The sequence below is a fragment of the Zonotrichia leucophrys genome, chromosome 28 (assembly GCF_028769735.1).
Source record: "Zonotrichia leucophrys gambelii isolate GWCS_2022_RI chromosome 28, RI_Zleu_2.0, whole genome shotgun sequence".
NCBI lineage: Eukaryota > Metazoa > Chordata > Aves > Passeriformes > Passerellidae > Zonotrichia > Zonotrichia leucophrys.
In genome coordinates, this window is record NC_088197.1 from 5,577,544 (window position 1) to 5,598,626 (window position 21,083).

The 21,083-nt window shown below is 55.9% G+C and overlaps 1 protein-coding gene across 1 annotated transcript; it reads left to right on the top strand.

Annotated features, from left to right (window-relative positions):
* The first annotated feature begins 2,448 nt into the window (after window positions 1-2,448).
* KLHL26 (kelch like family member 26) lies at window positions 2,449-21,064 on the top strand. Its single transcript, XM_064734503.1, has 3 exons — window positions 2,449-2,601; window positions 15,184-15,366; window positions 17,963-21,064. Exons 1-3 carry the CDS (start codon window positions 2,555-2,557, stop codon window positions 19,542-19,544), a joined length of 1,812 nt encoding a protein of 603 aa, XP_064590573.1. The 5' UTR covers window positions 2,449-2,554; the 3' UTR covers window positions 19,545-21,064.
* The last annotated feature ends 19 nt before the right edge of the window (window positions 21,065-21,083 follow it).

Sequence of the window (21,083 nt, forward strand, 5' to 3'; positions counted from 1 at the left end):
GTTTTCATCAGGCTGACTTGAAAGAGAGTTTTCACGGCTTTCCAACGCGTTTATTCTCATGTACGAGTTCCCCCCTTTCCCTTCTACAGATGTGGACACCGAGCATGGGAAATCAAAGAAATCTACCCCCGGCCGTTGGCAGGGCCAGCGCTACGAACAATTTCCTGATTCCCACTGGTGCCTGGAATGCCCCCTCGAGCAGATGCGAGGCGGCTTTAGGAATTACACGGACCCCGCGCGGCCCCGGCGGCTCTGGGGAGAGCCGGGAGGGCTCTGATGCCGACCATGTGTGGGGACGGAGGCGGCTTTGGCACCGCCGGGCGCGGGGAGCTCCGGCGACAGCACGGCACCCTCTGGAGGGTACTGCTGCTCCTGCACGGGCGGCTGCGGCCGGAGCCCTGCTCCGAGCGGCCTGGCAGGACCCAGGTGTGTCCCCACCAGGGCTGTCCTGGCTGGCTGCAGACGGGATGGGCGCCGCGGGTGACACTGAGGGATACACAGGTGACACTGAGTGATACACAGGTGACACTGAGTGATCCACGGGTGACACTGAGTGATCCACGGGTGACACTGAGTGATACACAGGTGACACTGAGCGCTCTGCAGGTGACACTGAGCTCTCTGCAGGTGACACTGAGTGATCCACGGGTGACACTGAGCGATCCACAGGTGACACTGAGTGATCCACGGGTGACACTGAGCTCTCTGCAGGTGACACTGAGCGATCCACAGGTGACACTGAGTGGTCCACAGGTGACACTGAGTGATACACAGGTGACACTGAGCACTCCGCAGGTGACACTGAGCGATCCACGGGTGACACTGAGCGCTCTGCAGGTGACACTGAGTGATCCACAGGTGACACTGAGCGATCCACAGGTGACACTGAGTGATCCACGGGTGACACTGAGCACTCGCAGATGACACTGAGCGATCACGGGTGACACTGAGGGATACACAGGTGACACTGAGCGATACACAGGTGACACTGAGCGCTCCGCAGGTGACACTGACCCTCTGCAGGTGACACTGAGCGATCCACAGGTGACACTGAGCGCCCCGCAGGTGACACTGAGTGATCCACAGGTGACACTGAGTGATACACGGGTGACACTGAGCGCTCCACAGGTGACATTGAGCACTCCGCAGGTGACACTGAGTGATCCACAGGTGACACTGAGCGATCCACAGGTGACACTGAGTGATACACAGGTGACACTGAGTGATCCACAGGTGACACTGAGCGATCCACAGGTGACACTGAGTGATCCACGGGTGACACTGAGCGATCCACAGGTGACACTGAGCTCTCTGCAGGTGACACTGAGCGCTCCACAGGTGACACTGAGCGATCCACAGGTGACACTGAGCACTCCGCAGGTGACACTGAGCACTCCGCAGGTGACACTGAGTGATCCAGGGGTGACACTGAGCTCTCTGCAGGTGACACTGAGCGATCCACAGGTGACACTGAGCGCTCCGCAGGTGACACTGAGCGATCCACAGGTGACACTGAGCGCTCTGCAGGTGACACTGAGCGATCCACAGGTGACACTGAGCTCTCTGCAGGTGACACTGAGCAATCCACAGGTGACACTGAGCGGTCCTCAGGTGACACTGAGCGATCCACGGGTGACACTGAGTGATCCACAGGTAACACTGAGCGGTCCTCAGGTGACACTGAGTGATCCACAGGTGACACTGAGCACTCCGCAGGTGACACTGAGTGATCCACAGGTGACACTGAGTGATACACAGGTGACACTGAGCGATCCACAGGTGACACTGAGTGATACACAGGTGACACTGAGCGATCCACGGGTGACACTGAGCGATCCACAGGTGACACTGAGCGATCCACAGGTGACACTGAGCGCCCCGCAGGTGCAATCCCGAGGGAAGTGCTGGGATTTCAGGCTGCAGCAGAGAAGGACATCAGCTGGATGATGCTCGGAGGGAAGGAGCTGGTGGCCTGGGGATGGTGACAGAGCCCTGTGACCCCGCAGCTGCAGGGCGGTGACATCTCCTGGGACATCCCTGCCGACAGAACCTCAATCCTCTCAGCCAGGAGGCAGTGACAGAGCCTCAGAGTCCTGTCTGGGGGGTGACAGAGTCCTGGTCCCTGCACTCTGGGGGGTGACAGAGCCCAAATCACCTCGGCCACGGGGACGTGACAGCCCCAATCCCGCATACCCGGGCAGAGGTGCCAGCCCCCGGTTCGAGGTGCCAGTCCCGGTTCCCAGCCCTGGGCAGAGGTGCCAGTCCCGGTCCCCATCCCCGGGCAGAGGTGCCAGCCCCCGGTTTGAGGTGCCAGTCCCCGGTTCCCCAGCCCCGGTTCGAGGCACCAGCCCCGGTCCCCATCCCGGCAGCGGTGCCAGCCCCGCTCTCCCGCGGGGCGGTGACACGGCGGTGGCGGTGGCGGCGGGGCGGCGCCAGGCCCGGCGGGCTCGCAGCGGAGCCCGCGGCTCCCGGTCCCCGCCGCTGCTGCGCCTTTAACGCGGCGGCCCCGCCGCCTCCCCCGCGGCACCGGCGGCTGTGGCGGCGGCGCTCGGCGATGGCGGAGTCCGGCGGGGCCGAGTTCGGCGCGGAGCGGCCGAGCAGGTGAGCGGGGCCGGCGCGGCCTAGGCCGGGCAGCGGGGCCGGGCCCCATCGGCCCGCGGGGCGCCGGGCCCGGCCTCACCGAGCGCCGGCCGGGCCGCACCGGGAGCCGCTGCCCGGGGGCGCTGGCGGGCGGCAGCAGCACGGCCCGGTGTGCTCGGTGTGCCCGGTGCTCGGTGTGCCCGGTGCTCCGTGCCCGGTGCCCGGTGCTCGGTGTGCCCGGTGCTCAGTGCCCGGTGCTCAGTGCCCGGTGCTCGGTGCCCGGTGCCCGGTGCTCGGTGTACCTGGTGCTCAGTGCTTGGTGCTCGGTGCCCGGTGTGCCCTGTGCTCGGTGTGCCCGGTGCTCGGTGCCCGGTGCTCGGTGTACCCAGGCCAGGGATTGTCCTGAGCGGGGACCGTGATGAGCAGAGATGCTGTTGCTCGTGGGGTGTGTGAGGGGGGAGGCTCTAAAGTAGAAAATAGTGTGAATTCTATAGGGAATCCCACAGGGAATCCCCCCAGTGAGTCCCACCCTGGGTCGGCTCTGTGGAGCCACCAGCTCTGTGGGTTTATCAAAGCCCCAGGTGTAGCACTTCCAGAGACACCCAAGTTTTGGTTGTTCAGGCCCATTCTGCTGCCCCCCATCCCTTCTGCTGTGCCTGCAGACCCCCAGTCCCTGATTTTGGGAGGGTTACTCAGGCTTTGAAGGGGGCACAGGGCAGGCGGTACCTGTTGGGGTGATGTGGTTCCTGTCAGGGTGATGCTCTGGGTGGTGCAGGTGGTACCTGCTCACGGAGGAGTTTCTGTTCCCGGGGTTTGTTTCCCTGCCTCACCATCGCTCGGGCAGTTGTGCTGTCTGTCTGAGACAGTTGTGCTGTCTGTCTGTCTGGGGTGGTTTTGCTGTCTGTCTGGGGCAGTTGTGCTGTCTGTCTGGGGCAGTTGTGCTGTCTGTCTGTCTGGGGCAGTTGTGCTGTCTGTCTGGGGCAGTTGTGCTGTCTGTCTGGATCAGTTGTGCTGTCTGTCTGTCTGGGGCAGTTGTGCTGTCTGTCTGTCTGGGGCAGTTGTGCTGTCTGTCTGGATCAGTTGTGCTGTCTGGATCAGCTGTGCTGTCTGTCTGTCTGGGGTGGTTTTGCTGTCTGTCTGGATCAGCTGTGCTGTCTGTCTGGGGCACTTGAGCTGTCTGTCTGTCTGGATCAGCTGTGCTGTCTGTCCCAGGGATGTTTCCCTGCTGCTCTCTGGCTGTCACATCCCCTCAAAGCCCGGTTTATCCTCAGCGCTGCCTCCTGCAATCCCACCCGTGAGTGTCACACCGTGGAGGGGAAGCTCTCCCAGGCATTGCTCAGTCTGGAGAAGCCTCTCTGAATCCTCACCTATAGATCTATTCTATTTTTTCCCCTAATAACCATCTGTGCTCTGTGGAGCTCCGCGCTGTCACCTGCAGCATCTCATTTCATCCCTCTGCGCCTCCCTTTCCTTTCTCAGGCAGGAATCCCAGCACTTCTCACTCCAGGTGTTGGTAGCACTTCTCCCCTGGCACTCGGGAGTTCCCTGGGTGTGCAGCAGTGAGAAATGGAAGTAATTTGTTTCAGGGCTGTGATAAATCACCCAGGCTGGAGCTGCAGCAGTTTTATTCCCCCGAGCTGCAGCTCCGTCATGTTCCCTATCGCTGAATGTTTATTTTCTTTGTTAATTTTAAAGCAAAACCGGTTCAAGTTTGGATCCTGCTTCTTGTTGGCCGGCAGTTTAAAGCTTTTTTTGCTTGTTTGAAGGTGGATTTATTGGGGAATAGGAGGAGAAACCTGATGGAGGACTTGGGATGTGCTGTGGAGCGTGAGGAGGATCCCAAGGGCATTCCCTGTCAGCAGTGATTCCTTGTTAGGTGCTTCCACTGGTGGCTTTTTGCGCTTCTCCTCTGCTCCCTGAGCAGCAGGACAGAGGCTCGGGGCTGTTTCACACATGCCATTTGGATGGAGCACTGCAGCTCCAGCGCCCCGGGCAGAATTTCCATCTTTGGAATTGCTACCGCTGGCCCGGGAGCTGCCCCGAGCGGGAGAATTCCCTGAATTCGCTGCTCTGCTGGGATCCTGCCCTTCCATTCACACTCCGCGGGCTCCGCGGGGCCGTGGGGACAAAAGGACACGCTGATAAAGCCGCTCCTGGGCATTGAAAAGGGAATTGCCCCAATCTTCTGTTTTGAAATAAACTTGGGGTTTGGGTGGTTTTCTTTCCCTCTCTTCCTCCTTGGGTAGAATTTCATGACTTACAATTAGGTTTCATATTTTACTCCCAGCCCTCTCTATCATGTAGAGGGAGAGTTTCAGGCTGCAGAATTCACTCCAAGGGACTGGGGAGAGGAAACTTGGAACTTTTGGGACCCTCAGCAGGAGAAGCTTCTGTGCTGGAGCCATCGTTGCTGCAGCCTTGGTGAGGTGGGGTTGTGCAAAGCAGGGTCACAAAAATCTGGGAAAAATGCTGGAGAGAATGTCCCTTTGCAGGCCTTTCCATGGGAGTTAATTGAGGTGTACAGACAAGCTGCTGAGGAATTAATTGGGAGAAATCCCTTGAAGGACACACTGGAGTGTTTGCTGTGAAAACCAGGATGAGCAGGCAAGGTTTGTCACCAATGTCTGGGTTCCCATCAAGGAGTGCTGACCTGAGCTTCCCAAACTTTATTCCTTCTGAGAAAGTGCTGGGAAGGAGAGGAATGTCCATGGGGATGGAGTGAAACCCCAAAGGGGGAAGATAAAGGCTGTGAGCCTGCCTTGCTTTGGTGTTCTGTCATCTCCTACAGCCTCACCCTTCAATCAGCCTCGGTATTTTTTCCCTTTTGGAGTTTTTGTGGGGTTTCTATGATGTATCCTCTGCCACATGGCAAGTTTCAGACAGATTTAGTTGTTAGATCTGGTAGACGTGGTGTAAATGTTTATGCTCGAACTGAATCACTGTAAAAATAACTGCAGCCTGCTCCTGCAGTGTGGGGAGAGCCCTGAGCTGGGGGCTTTATTTACACCAAAAGTAAACTTGGGGGATGCTCCACATCCCTCCACAGGTTCCTGTCCTACCTCTGAGTGCTGTTGGCTTTGTGAGGAGGAGCCTCGCTCAGCAGGACGTGGTTAAAGCGTCTCTCCCACTTTGTCATTTATTAAGAAATGATGGGTTTGCACAGAAATTTGGGATCTTTAAGGAAAGCTGTTCTGGGTGGCACAAAGCCTGTGCAAGACAGAGCTGGGAGAGAAAGCAATGTTGTGATGGGGACACACCTGAGTGCAGAGGGTTCAGGTCAGGAGAGGAATGGGCTGCAAGTGGATTTGAGCTGGAAAACACCAATTCCTCCATTTCTGGGAGCAATGGGGCTCTCAGTTTGCTGCTGCTCTCTGCTGCTCCATCACTCTGTGCTGGGTTTGCCTGAGCTCCCTGGCTGCTGCCAGGCTCTCATGTGGAGGGTGGAGGTGCAGGGAGGGGAGAAGAGCACCTGCCCTGCACGTACCTGCTCCTGTCCTGTTGCCACACTGCCCAGGGTGTGCCATCCTGCTGCACAAACAGCCTGGCACGAACTCTGCTCCCAGGGTTTCTGGAAAAGCTGGAACTTCCCTGACTTCTCCCAGGTGTGGAGTGGGATGGGGCTGTGGGAAAAGGGGGGAGTGGGCTCCTGGCACTGGGGACCCTGCCAGAGCTGTGGCACAGCTGGCACAGCTGGCACGGGCTGTCCCCACAGGGAAGGGGACACAGAGGTGGCTGAGCTGTGCAGAGCCCGGGCAGGTCCTGGCAGATTTTGGGTTCCCAGAGGTGTCAGGTCCTGGCAGATTTTGGGTTCCCAGAGGTGGCAGGTCCTGGCAGATTTTGGGTTCCCAGAGGTGTCAGGTCCTGGCAGATTTTGGGTTCCCAGAGGTGGCAGGTCCTGGCAGATTTTGGGTTCCCAGAGGTGTCAGGTCCTGGCAGATTTTGGGATGGACACCATGCCATGGATCAGTTTTGCTCCCAGAGGTGTCAGGTCCTGGCAGATTTTGGGCTCCCAGAGGTGTCAGGTCCTGGCAGATTTTGGGGTGGACATCATGCCATGGATCAGCTCTGGCAGGTCCTGGCAGATTTTGGGCTCCCAGAGGTGGCAGGTCCTGGCAGATTTTGGGGTGGACATCATGCCATGGATCAGCTCTGGCAGGTCCTGGCAGATTTTGGGCTCCTGGAGGTGTCAGGTCCTGGCAGATTTTGGGTCCCAGAGGTGTCAGGTCCTGGCAGATTTTGGGCTCCAGAGGTGTCAGGTCCTGGCAGATTTTGGGTTCCAGAGGTGGCAGGTCCTGGCAGATTTTGGGTTCCCGGAGGGGTCAGGTCCTGGCAGATTTTGGGGTGGACATCATGCCATGGATCAGCTCTGGCAGGTCCTGGCAGATTTTGGGTTCCCAGAGGTGTCAGGTCCTGGCAGATTTTGGGCTCCCAGAGGTGGCAGGTCCTGGCAGATTTTGGGGTGGACATCATGCCATGGATCAGCTCTGGCAGGTCCTGGCAGATTTTGGGTTCCCAGAGGTGTCAGGTCCTGGCAGATTTTGGGCTCCCAGAGGTGGCAGGTCCTGGCAGATTTTGGGCTCCCAGAGGTGGCAGGTCCTGGCAGATTTTGGGGTGGACACCATGCCATGGATCAGCTCGGGCAGGTCCTGGCAGGTTTTGGGTTCCCGGAGGTGTCAGGTCCTGGCAGATTTTGGGGTGGACATCATGCCATGGATCAGCTCTGGCAGGTCCTGGCAGATTTTGGGCTCTCAGAGGTGGCAGGTCCTGGCAGATTTTGGGGTGGACATCATGCCATGGATCAGCTCTGGCAGGTCCTGGCAGATTTTGGGCTCCCGGAGCTGGCAGGGTGGCACTGGGACAGCCCCAGGGCAGCTCCAGCAGCGCCTGCGTGGCCCAGGTGACACTTTCGGGGTGGCCCTGGTGGCTCTGCTGTGCTTCCCGACACCACTAGGTGCCTCCCGGCCTTTGCACTGCTGGGAGAGGCTCGGGAGCACCCGCTGCTCCCTCGGGCTGCTCCAGCAGCCGGGCACTGCTCGCATTTTTGGGTTATTTCGGATGTGGCACAGCTCGAATTTCACTTTTTGCTCTGCAAGGTTGGGGAAATGTGCAGTGTTCAACTGCCAGGGAGTATTGAGTGTGTGACCAGCCCCAGCTTGGGGCTGTACATGGATTTTATGGGATGTGAACTCCACGCTCTGAGGGTCCCTGAGTGCCCGGCTCTGTCCCTGCTGTCACTGGCGTGGACGTGCTCCCGGTGAATTTTGTGTTTGCTCTGTTTGTTCTGCCTCAGGGGGATCAGGTTTGGGGCTGACAAAAAATAATCATCAAGTTTGTGGTGTGGGGGAGCATCTTCTCATTTTCAATCGAGGTGGTGACAGGGCAGGGATGGATGGTGATGGGTGCCACCTCTCCAGATGCCACCTCTCCAGATGCCACCTCTCCAGATGCCACCTCTCTGCTGTCACCAGCTTTGGGCAGGACACAGGAAAAGCTCAGTACAGGACAAACCCTCTGTGGTAGCTCTAAATTGAAAAAGGAGCAATGGCAAATCCTTGTCATTAATCTCACTGTGACGTTTTTGCCCCTCCAAGCCCTGGTGTGCAAACCTGGGCTCGTGCACCTCTCACCCGAGAGTCCTCTGCTCCTTCTGGCTTCTGGACCAGCACCAAACTGCACCAGCACCAAGATGCCTCTGGCTCTGTGACAGAAACATTAAAAAATCTCATTCTGGGTTTTTTTTATGGCTATTTTTCTTCCCCCACCAATTTTTCCTGGGTACGGCATGTCCTGCCCATAGCTCACGTTGGAACCCCGGGCAGGGCAGAGTTGAACACGTTCCCATCTTTCACCCTCCACTTTTTCGCTGCTCTGTTTTACCAGGCCAGCCAGCTTTTTGACAGCCATCCAGTTTTATTAGTGCAGAAAGCAAAATCCCACCTCCTTTGGCTTGCAAACAACCTCCTGATTGATGCCTGGGAGCAGAGTAAAATTCGTGTGTGTCTGCAGGGCCCCGAGCGAGCCCGGCGCGGAAGAAAAGAAAAACAGAGATTTTGGAAATGTCTCCGACTTCTAAGGACATAAAAAATAATATTTAACGAATAAATAAATGGGAAAGCTTCCTGCAGCTTTACCTCTGGGCTCCAGGGTGTCCTTGGTTGCAGCCTGGGGGAAATGGGATGCAGATAAAGAGATCAGGGGGTCTGCAGGACCTGAGGCAGAAAGCACTGGACAATGAGCCAGGTGCCTCCTGGTTTCTGTGAAATCCAGCTTGAATTGCTGTTTGCACGGAGCTGGGCCAGGCCTGGGCTGGCCTGCAGTGGTCAGTGTGGGCACAGCAGTGCCCAGCCCCATGCCAGGGCTGACCAGTCCGGCTGCTGGAGGGGCACCAGCCTTTAGAGCCTGAAACAGAACTAAAAACAGCTTTGTTCGCTGGGCTTTGTCCTTTTTCTGTCTTAAACAGTGAATGTTTCTTTGCTCTCCCTTTGCCAAACAATAAATTCCCTGAAATTTGGAGGCTGGAGACTTTTCTAATTTTCCCGTTGCACTTGGGGCGTTTTCCATGGGTCCATTATTTTCACACAAAGTTTCACTCCTGAAACCCGGCCCCATTTGTAAGCTCTTCATTTGAGCCCTGCAAATTGCCAGTCACTTTTAAACAGCGATATTAGTCTCAGGCTCTCTCCTTTTATTTATTACTTTGATGAAAGAGATGGTGTCAGGAGTGGAAAATGAGTGGAGGCAGAGGAGGGAAATGGGAGAAATTAAGGGAAGGAGTTGGAAAAGGGAACAAAGAAATCGATTAAACACTTTTTTTTTTTTTGCGCCCATATCTTTCTTGAGGATGATTTGGTTTCGCTGGAAAGCATCCCCTTCAATCAGAGTGTTAATATTTAATTAGTTGCTGATCATTCAGTGCTTATTGTGGCTTTCTGATTTGGCCAGGAATCGCTGTGAGTGCTGTTGGGAGCAGGAGCAGGTTAACAGGGCAGGAATTTTGTGCCTCATCTTCCTTGCCCCCAAACTCCCAAGGAAACTCCTTGCTGTGTCTTAGAGGGATGCAAAGGCCACAGGAATATTCCCCCAAAATCCCAAATGAGAGTCTGGGAGGCAGCAAATCCGCAGTGAAGGGCTCAGCCTTTCTGCCCCAACGTAGCATTTGTGAGTGTGAAGTGCTGAAAACTCATTTTCATCGTTTGGGCATGTGATATAAAGCCTCAGGATCTGAAATATTACAGTCACCATGGCTACCAGTGACTTATCTGAGGGAGTTTGACTTTTGTTTTGATTTTAAGTGTCTTAATTGTAGTTTAAAAATCAGAATCTAAATGTGTTTTTTTTACTTAGGCATGAAACTAAAGGCATTAAATGATTTGCATTATTAAAATATCTATAATGCTGCCTGTCAAAGGTTCCTAAAGAAGGTCCTTAATATTCATACCTTATGTTCTAAATAAAGTTACTCTCCAGCTTTATGGGAGTTCTGCCTCTCTCACCACAAAAAATCCCTTGCAGGTGCCTGGCTGGCTATTCTGCAAGCCCATCCCTTTTTGCTCAGCCTTGGAAAAGCTGTGCCCACTCCATTCCTGGTGCTTTCCCACCCGTTGTGCTGCTTTCCCCCCTTCCCTGCAGGGTCCCACCTCTGGAGCTGGCGTTTCTGGAGGAGTTTGGCTCTTGGAAGTTTGCCCTGCTCAGGAATCCTGCCAAGCCCCCTCCCGTTTCTGCTGGATGAAAAATTACCCGGCACCACCTGCCCAGAGAGTGGGGAAACGTGGGGATGCTGAGCTGGGATGGAGAGCACCAAAGTGCCCCTCCTTCCGTGTTGTAAAAGGAGAGGAGGAACACGACAAGGCAGATTTTTCCCCCTTAATTCAATCACTGAAATGTTACAATCTGTCCTGCTCTAATTCTCTCCACTTGTGCTTGTGCAGTGGTTGCAAACATGCTGAAATATGAACTCATGCTTGGTAAGCCTTTAATTCCAGCTTTGATGTTTTTAATCATCAGGACAGATTTGGTAAAAATGATTCATTAGCTCGGAAGGCATCCTGGCTGCCACGTGACGCCGTGGGGAACGGAGGAGGCAGCGCCAGGGCCGCTGTTCTTGGGCTGTGCTTTGTGCCTGAGCTGGTCCTGGAGGGGTGGCATCAGCATCTCGGCCTCTGGGGCCTCTGCGGTGTGCAGGTGCCTCTTTTGGGGCCTCTGGGGTGTGCAGGTGCCTCTTTTGGGGTGTCCAGGTGCCTCCTCAGAGACTCTGGGGTGTTCAGGTGCCTCTTTTGGGGTGTCCAGGTGCCTCCTTTGGGGCCTCTGCGGTGTGCAGGTGCCTCCTTTGGGGTGTGCAGGTGCCTCTTTTGGGGTGTGCAGGTGACTCTCTGGCCCCTGGGGTGTGCAGGTGCCTCTTATGGGGTGTCCAGGTGCCTCTTTGGGGTGTGCAGGTGTCTCCTCTGGTGTGCAGGTGCCTCTTTTGGGGTGTCCAGGTGCCTCCTCAGAGCCTCTGGGGTGTGCAGGTGCCTCCTTTGGGGTGTCCAGGTGCCTCCTCAGAGGCTCTGGGGTGTGCAGGTGCCTCTTTTGGGGTGTCCAGGTGACTTCTCTGGGGCCTCTGGGGTGTGCAGGTGCCTCTTTTGGGGCCTCTGGGGTGTCCAGGTGCCTCTTTTGGGGTGTCCAGGTACTCTCTGGCCTCTGGTGAGGCTCTTTGGTGTCCAAGTGCCTCCTTTGGGGTGTCCAGGTGCCCCCTCTCTGCAGCTGGGTTTGGTCAAACCCTGAGCGTTCCTTGCTGTGAAATGCAGCAGAGCCCAAGCCATGGCTGAGGGCTCTCTCTGGGTGCAGCAGCAGCAGGATCAGCAGCATTTCTGGCCCTTTTTGCTTTCCCTGCCTGGCAGCACTGGAACCTCAGCCCTCTCTGAGACCTCCACGCCCTCCCCACGCCAGGGTTCAGCCTGGGCTTGGTTCCCCACGCTGAAACCGCAGAGCATCGGGAGCAATCTGGCTTCAGACAAATCCTCAATGCCGTTATTGCTCCCTGGCTGCAGCTGGGGCACCAGGGATGGTCCTGGGGTGTCCCAGGGATGGTCCTGGGGTGTCACAGGGATGTCCCAGGGATGTCCCAGGGATGTCCCAGGGATGTTCCCATGGATGTCCCATGGATGTCACAGGGATGTCACAGGGATGTCATAGGGATGTTCCAGGGATGGTCCAGGGATGTCACAGGGATGTTCCCAGGGATGTTTCAGAGGTGTCCCAGGGATGTCACAAGGATGTCACAGAGATGTCACACGGATGTCACAGAGATGTCCCAGGGGTGTCCCAGGGGTGTCCCAGGGATGTTCCAGCTGTATCCCATGGATGTCCCAGGGATGTCACAGAGAAGTCACAGATATGTCACAGGGATGTCACAGGGGTGTCACAGGGATGTCACAGGGATGTTCCAGCTATATCCCATGGATGTCACAGAGATGTCCCAGAGGTGTCACAGAGATGTCCCAGCTATGTCCCGGGGATGTTCCCAGAGCTCTGAGGCTGCTGCCCAGAAGGCATCACCCTCCTGGCTCTGTGCTGTGGGATTCCAGCCGCCCCCGCCGTGCGTGCCATGGGTATAAAGCTGCCTTTGACAGCTGTTTCCATATGGAAAGTGGCAATCCTGTTGTGCAAAGCCACCTTTGTGCCCACAGGGCCACGTGAGGGCCTGCTGGTGGCAGGGTGTTGGGATCTCTGCCGTGGCTGCTGGGGTGCCCACAGTGGGATGTTGGCGTGGGTGTGATTTTTGTGTCCTGCGTTTCTCCAGCCCAGAAATTCGGCTGCAGCCCCACGCCTGTCCCATTGAAACCCCCGTGAAACTCCAGCTTTTTGAGCATCCCCAGGAAAATTCCAGAAGCTCCCCATCCCTGCCTCCGAGGAAGGGGAAGCAGCAGAATAAACACTTTCTCCCCGTTGTGCTGAAAGGCTTTTATCTCCCGGGGCACGTTCTGCGCTGCGAGGAGGAGGAGGAGGAGACAAAACTCTTCCCAAGTTTTGTCTTCCAGGCTGTTCCTGCTGTAACAAATTGTTAAGCAACAAGTACACGGCATTTGGAGATCTGGGATGAGATAGCGACAGCCTCACAAAGGCGCTCTCACATGTTCAAGGCTTCCTTTTGTGCTCCGGGCTTTTATAGATTTATTTTTCCCTCTCTGGCATCCAACTGCTGCTCCTCTTCTTCCTCCATTGCCAGTGCTGCCAAGGCCGTGGATTCAGGCGTGCTCCCGTGCCCGGCCAAGCCTGCTCTTATCACAAATCCCTTTTTTCTGCCCGCAGAGCAAACACGGCTTGGTGCTGTTCCCTCACCTCTCCTCCTCCCCCTTTGTTTTCCAGAAATCCCTTACTTGATTTCTTGATTTCTCATGCTTTGTGTGGACTTTGTTTTGTTTCCAGCTTTTTTTTTTTTCCTCCTTAAAATTATTTTGGTTTTTTTTCCTCCTTAAAATCCTTCTGTTTTTTTTTTTTTTTTTTCTGGACATTAGTGATGCTTTTCTTTTGTTTTACTTTTTTTTTTTTTCCCCCTCCTTCAGGGTATTGTGTAATCATTGGATCCTTTTATTCTATCCCTGTAAATAGACAAAAGGACAAGAACACAGAGTTTTTCCTGGAGTGGCTGTTCCATTACCTGTTGAAATGAATGCCACATCCAAACACCTTAATGCCACACAGATGGGCCAGCCCGCCCTGAGCTAATCCTGTAAAAGCGAATTGAGGAAAAGGAAAAAAGAGGAATATTTGTGCAGGTGACGCTGGTTGTTTGAACCTGTGCTGCCTGTGGATCCAGAGACAGCATTCCCATGGGGATGAACCCCAAGGCTGGGAAGGGGAATGTTTGAAATCAGTACCAAAAAAAAAGACTTGAGGAGAATTCCCATGAGGAGATTCCTGCAGAGATGGAGTGTGACAGAGTCACACAAACTCCGGAATTTGGGCTCCTGCTGGATCCGTCCCTGTGGATTTTACCTGTCCAGCCTGGAGCTGTGGCTTTTGCGCTGCTCGTGGACCTTTCCTCCTCCCTGCCCAGCAAGCCCAGCTTCCAGCCAGGAGAGGGAAGGGATTTGACGTGCAGAGAATCCCTCCAACCTCTTCCCTCCCTTTTCCTCGGGACAGACATTTCTTGGCTTGCGGAGTGCGGATAAAGGTCCTGTCAGCAGCTGCCTTTGTGCTAATCCCTTTTATTCCAGCCAGGAGCGCCCCACGCTCTGCTCTGGGGCTCTTTGGAGCGCTTGGATTTTAGGGAGGGCATTTCAGACCACCCCACCCCAGCTGGGCACCCCCAGCCATCCCTGCAGGAGCTCCCATGGGTTTTGAGGAGCATTCCCAAGCCTGAGGAGCTTGCTCCAGCCTGCCAAGGTTTGCTTTGAGCTCCAGAGCTCTGATGGACATCCCAGATTTCCCCTCTCCCTAAAGCTTGCAGGAAATTGCAACCCGATAGGAGCAGCCCTGTCCCCTGTCCCTCATTGTTTGAGGATTGTTTACATCCCCTTTTTTGTTATCCCATCTCCCTGACTCTTGCCTGACCTCGCCGGCGCGTTTGGTCCATTGTGTGTGGCTGTTGTTGTTCTTAGGGAGGAGGGTTGGAGCAAACCCTGGGATTACTCAACCCTGCCTGCTCCTTTTTGGCTCCCTTGCTTGATTCCACCTAAATAATAATAATAATAATAATAATAGTGATGATAATTCCCTCTAAGTGCAGTCCTAAGCGCACTGTGGATTTGGAGCAGCTCACACACCTTCCCAGACTCGGGATAATCTCCTTGGGATTGTTTTGAGGTCACGTTTTCCATAAAAGGTTCCTCAAAAAGGCAGGGACCAAGCAGCAGGATGCTCCTGGAACCATCAGCCCCATCCTGAACATTGATCCCTGTGTTTTCTCCCCGGTGATCCTGAAGAGTCGGCCAGAGCTGGGTTAAATTCTCCAGATGAGTTTGGGGTTCCCCAGGAGCGGCTCAGGGCACCTTGCAGAGGCTGCTGGGGTTCTCTGCAGAGCACCCCAGGGTGCTGCCCTGGAACAGGGCTCTGCTGCTGCCCTGCCAAGGGCCTGTGAGGGCAGGCAGGGCCCGGGGTGCCGTGGGGAGCGGTGTCAGAGGCCCTGGGGAGAGCAGGGAGGTGCTGACACTGCTGACCAACAGCTCCAGCGGCTGCCGTGGCTCAGGGCAGCCAGTGCCGTGCAATATTCTGCTCTTTGCTCCTCTCCTGGGGGGCAGATGGGGCAGGCAGGAGCAGGAATGCAGCAGCTGCCCCAGGGAAGGTGCTGAGCAGGAGCAGCAGCTGTGGCTGGGGGCTGTGGTTGGAGTGCAGGTCAGGGTGGGCTCTGCTGGAGACACCAATGTTCCCTGGAGGCTGTGGCCCCAGGAGATGTCTGGGTGCTGTCTGCAGCCCCACGTGTGCCAATCAGTGCCAGAGCATGTGTGCCAATCGTGCCAAGTGTTTTGTGCCGGGAGAAGGGAGCTCGAGGTGTTCCCTGGGTGGCTCTGAGGTGGGAGTTTGCCTTCCAGCTGGTGCCAGCTGCTGTGTCCCCATCTGGCTGGGTGGGTGTGTGACATTCTGTGCTCATCTCAAACCAGGCTGTCTCTCTTGTTCTGTTTTTAGCATGGCTGACAAGAACAGCACCCTGAAATGCACGTTCTCTGCTCCTGGCCACAGCACCACGCTGCTGCAGGGACTGGCCTCGCTCCGAGCCCAGGCTCAGCTGCTTGATGTCATCCTCACTATAAATAATGAAGTGTTTCAGGTTCATAAAGTTGTCTTGGCTGCCTGCAGTGACTATTTCAGGTGAGAACCCCATAGGGAAGCAGGCACTTCCACCTTTCCCGTGGGTTTGCTGTCTCCCCATCCTTCCCACCCCAGCCTCCCCACCACATCCCAAAGTCCCGCCCTGCAGAAGCCTTGGGAGGTTTGGTTTGCTCCGTGGATGTCCTGCAGGCAGGTGGAGGTTCAGGAGCAATCCCTCCTCACTCAGGTTTGTTCAGCTGCAGCTGCTGGGCCAAGGCAGGAGCCCCAGCTCAGGTTTGGAGCCCACCTGGGCAGGTGTTGGTGCTGCTTTTGCTGTTGAGCTGGTTTGGAAGTGGCAGTGAGGCTCCAAAATGAGGCACCCCATCCTCCTGTTCTCTGTTCCACCTCTGCTCTGTCTGTGGGGCTGAGAGCACCAAGGGTGGGCCCAGAAGGTCTGGGAGAATTGTCCCAGCTGGAGTGGGCTGAAAACCAAAGCACTGCGAGGAGTTCTGCAGCCAAATTAATGCAGAGGGAGCCAATTGCAGGGCAGGGAATTCAGTCCTGAGTGAAAATAGGAGTTTCATCCATCTTGCCTCTGTCACAGAATCACAGAATTGTGATTGTGAGGTTGGAAAAGATCTCCAAGGGCATCGAGTTCAACCTTGTCACCAGCCCAGAGCACCGAGTGCCACGTCCAGGAGTTCCTGGGACACCTCCAGGGATGGGGGCTCCAAACTGAGGACTCACCATTAACCCTGGAGCTGCTCTGGGTTGGCAATGGCACTGTTTGTTCCTCCCTGCCAGGGTGGTTCCACTGTCAGAGTCTCATTGCTGAGTGGGTTCCTGCTCAGAACCTTCAGAGGTGCTCAGGAAAGTTGTCCTGGGGAACAACAGCAGAATAATCCAGGTTTTGAAAACACTCTGTGGGTTTTTTTTCTGTGGGAAGGGGGAGGGAGAAGAGTGAAATTGAGGCATTTATATAATCAGCATTTTAGAACCATAACACTTTTGAAGGGAATTGCATTCTAGTTGATGATTTGTCTTCAGCATGGCAACAATGAAGGCTCGGTGGAGGCTTTCCTCGCTTTCCTCTCCCTGCTCAGCTGGTGCAGGAGCACACACGTGGCTGGGTGTCCTCTGGGGCGAGGGATCAGGGCTGGGACAGGGGATGTGCTGGGATTTCTGCACAATGCTCTCATCGGCTGCACGGACAAATAATTGGGAACAGCGTTCCTGGTCACTGGGTTACAGCAGGCTGATCTCACAGGCAGATATTTCCTCATTTAGGTCATTTAGGATTTCTTGGGTTTATGCTGGAAGGCAGCAGGTTTTCTAGCCTGGTTTGGACAGGAAACTTGGAACTCCTGTCTTTTGACAGCGTTCCCAAGATATTCCTTTATTCCCGTGTCGAGGCAGGGTCTGCTCAGCATTTTTTGGGGCTGACTCTCACCTTGGAGTCGGCACAGGCGGCTCTGGTGACACCACGGGTTTACCTTTCCCATGGAAAAGAGCAGGTGGAAAAAAACAACCCAAAAAGTGCAGGTTTGAGACCTTTTTGTGTGGCATTTCGTGGATTGCCGGGACGTGTGTGCAGTGGCAGGGAGCGGTGACACTCCACGTCACCGCTGTCACTCCGTGTCACTCCGTGTCCCCTGCTCTGGCTTTGCCTGACCCACAGCTGCTCTGCCTCTGCTCCTTGAGCACCACGGGGTGCAAACCTTCACCCCCAGCCACCGCTGGGCAGCAAAGCCCTCAGGAACGGGCTGGGAATGGCCCCAATGCCAGAAAGGGCCCAAAGCCCACAGGTGCAGCCCCGGCCCCGTCCCGCCCCGGCGCTGGGAGCTGCAGCCTCCAGGCCTCGGTGTGGAATGTGCTTCCTGTGCAACTGGGGAGCCTCCCAAGGAGGAGATCCAGGGCCTGAGCTCTGCTGGCCGGGGCTGGCGCTGTGCTCGCAGCTGTGCTGTAACTGAGCCTTTTCCCCCCATTTGTGTTTAATTGCCTGTCAGCCCCCTGCTGCCCGGCCTGCAGCTCCCATTTTTCCAGGCCTTGGGAGGGAGCCTTGCAGGGGAGGTTCTGCTGGAAGACCAAAGCTGTTCCTGAGATGTGCTGCACCTGCAATTTTTGAGCCGTTTCGTAGTTGCCTGTGAGGTAAAGGATAACAGGGCCTAAAGGCTTTGCTGCCAGGAGTCACTGAGCTCCCACCACAGGTGTGTTCCCTCCTTGTGCCCCCAAATCCTAAACCTAAAACCGCCTAAAACCCTTCAGGGTACGGCTCCCAGTCTGCTGGTGTACATCCCCTGGGATCCTTTTTGGTTGGATATCATGGATTCATTGGTGTCCAGAATTGTTCACTCCCTGCTTTGGCAGCTCTGCCTCATTCTGGAGCTTGGTCCTGTGGTCTGCTCCTATTCCTGCTGCCAGTGGGATTGAAAAACTTCTCCAGTTGCTGAATATTCCTCCTCAGTGCACTGTTTATGCAAGCCTTATGTAAGTCATTGCACACTCTCATTTCTCCTGGCTCGTAGAGATTTAGCCTTGATTTATTCCCCCCTTCCCCGCCCCGAGAGAGTCAGAGTGTTAAATAAAACCCAGTTCCGAGGTGCTGCATCTCTTGCTGAAGCAGGGGGGGGTTTCTGTTTGTGTTGCTGACCTGCAGGGCCATGTTCACGGGCGGCATGAGAGAAGCCAGCCAGGACGTGATCGAGCTCAAGGGCGTGTCTGCCAGGGGCCTGAAGCACATCATCGACTTCGCCTACAGCGCCGAGGTCACGCTGGACCTCGACTGCATCCAGGACGTGCTGGGAGCCGCCGTCTTCCTGCAGATGGTGCCGGTGGTGGAGCTGTGCGAGGAGTTCCTCAAGTCGGCCATGAGCGTGGAGACGTGCCTCAACATCGGCCAGATGGCCACCACCTTCAGCCTGGCCTCCCTCAAGGAGTCCGTGGACGCCTTCACCTTCAGGCACTTCCTGCAGATCTCCGAGGAGGAGGATTTCCTGCACCTGCCCCTGGAGCGCCTGGTGTTCTTCCTGCAGAGCAACAAGCTCAAGAGCTGCAGCGAGATCGAGCTGTTCCGCGCCGCCGTGCGCTGGCTGCAGTTCGACCCCGCGCGCCGCGCCAGCGCCAGCCGCGTGCTCTGCCACATCCGCTTCCCGCTCATGAAGTCCTCGGAGCTGGTGGACAGCGTGCAGACGCTGGACATCATGGTGGAGGACGTGCTGTGCCGCCAGTACCTGCTGGAGGCCTTCAACTACCAGATCCTGCCCTTCCGGCAGCACGAGATGCAGTCGCCGCGCACGGCCATCCGCTCGGACGTGCTGTCCCTCGTCACCTTCGGCGGCACGCCCTACACCGACAACGACCGCACCGTCAGCCCCAAGGTGTTCTGCCTGCCCGACGCCGCCGGGCGCCAGTTCCGCGAGCTCACCGCCATGGAGGTGGGCAGCAGCCACTCGTGCGTGGCCGTGCTCGACAACTTCGTGTACCTGGTGGGCGGGCAGCAGCTGCAGTACCGCAGCGGGGAGGGCGCCGTCGACGTCTCCTACCGCTACGACCCCCACCTGAACCAGTGGCTGCGCATCCAGGCCATGCAGGAGAGCAGGATCCAGTTCCAGCTCAACGTGCTGCGCGGCATGGTGTACGCCACGGGCGGCCGCAACCGCTCGGGCAGCCTGGCCTCGGTGGAGAAGTACTGCCCCAAGGACAACGAGTGGACCTACGTGTGCTCCCTGAAGCGCAGGACGTGGGGCCACGCCGGCGCCACCGCGGGGGACAGGCTCTACATCTCGGGGGGCTACGGCATCTCCGTGGAGGACAAGAAGGCGCTGCACTGCTACGACCCCGCCGCCGACCAGTGGGAGTTCAAGACGCCCATGAACGAGCCGCGGGTGCTGCACGCCATGGTCAGCGCCAACAGCAGGATCTACGCCCTGGGGGGACGCATGGACCACGTGGATCGCTGCTTCGACGTCCTGGCCGTGGAGTATTACGTGCCCGAGACGGACCAGTGGACCACGGTGAGCCCCATGCGCGCGGGGCAGTCGGAGGCCGGCTGCTGCCTCCTGGACAAGAAGATTTACATCGTGGGCGGCTACAACTGGCACCTCAACAACGTCACCAGCATCGTGCAGGTCTACAACACGGAGACGGACGAGTGGGAGAGGGACTTGCACTTCCCAGAGTCGTTTGCTGGCATCGCCTGCGCCCCCGTCATCCTCCCGCAGGTGACGAGCCAGAGGTGACTCGGGGGGCTCTGGGGGACGGGGAAGGACAGGACAGCTCAGAATGTCCCTGCTCCTCCTGGCGAGCCGGCTCCAGCAGCAGCGCTTGCCAGCCAGGCAGGCTGAACAGATGTTCCAGCTGGGAAAAGCTTTTCTCTCCTCTCTCAGCCATTTTTGTGGTGGGGGGAGCGTTTTGCCAACTTTTCGTATTTTTAATGCACTGCAAACATTGGCAGCTCAGGAGTCACTCAGCACTGGGGTCTTGTTTCCAAGAGATCAGGTGAGGGTTTTTTATCAATAGCTCCAAAAATAAAAAAATCATCGCGCGACGCTTTGGTGGTTTTTTAGCAAACAAAAAAAAACAAAACAGAACCAAAACCTGTGTAACACACTGACCTCCAGAAGCAATAAAAGGACAGTGGGAGCTACAGGAGCTCAGGTGCTTGGATTGGGAAGGCAGATCCCTGTTTTTCAAAGGTGACTTTTCCTTTTTTTTCCCCTTCCTGAAAAAGGGAATATTTATCCCTGCACACCTCTGGTCTTCACTGCTCGGATCACGCTGCAGCTCCTCGCCCCCTCCAGCTCCTCTAGTGCAGAAATTCTCCCTTAATTGGGGTTTGCAGCACTAAAGCCATGGTGAAAGCTTGATTATATATAAACAGCGTGATTATTTGGGTTTAGAAGTGCCAAAAATTTGGCTGTCCTGGCAATAAGAGCTCTGCAGTCAGCGAAGCCAAGAGCTCCCGCAGATTCTGGGTCAGGGTTTTCACCTTTCCCAACTCTTCCTCCAGCAAAGGAGGTGGGTGCTACTCCCTCAGCAGCTGCAAGGTTTTCTTCCCTGCCACGTGGAGGAGCTGCTTGGCGTCCCCAAAGGATGGGAGCCCCAGTGGAACGTGGTTTTGTTGTTGTGGTGGTATTTTCAATTGAGAGGTTGGTTTGTGATGGCTCTGCCATTTTTGTAAAATCTTCACTGCACAGAACGCTTCCTGAACTTTCCTCCAAGCCATTTTCCTTATTTAATTTGATGAATGAATTGCGAAAACCTCTGCTTTTATCAGGAATTCTGTTTCCAAGGGCTTTGTTTTGTATCTGTGTCAGCTTGATTTGGATGCACGCGGTCTCCTTTTGCGGAGAAGCTGTTGCATTCTGCTCTGAAATAAATCCTGGGCTGCAACCTTTAGTGACAACTGGTAATGTCTGCTGTGCTGATGGGTCCTGGAGGGGTCTGTGTGAGGCGTGAGCTCCACAGCTCAGGGATTTTTCTGGAATCCAGGGGATCAGAGCCCCTCTGGGTGGGATGGAGGGTGCTGGCATTCTGAATTTCAGACAAAAGCCATGCAGAATTTCCCCTGTGCTGGTTTGCAGTACTGAATTCCACAATTCTGCAGCATTTAAATGTTCCTGTTTTAGTTGAACTGTTCCCTGATTCCTGGGGCAGCAGTGCATGGTTTGGGTGCTCTGGAACCGCTGAGATTTTCTGGATGTGCAGCTGTGGTTCCCATCCCAGGGATCCATGTGCAGCCCATCCCTGGCATCTCTTCCTGAGGAAACCAAACTTTA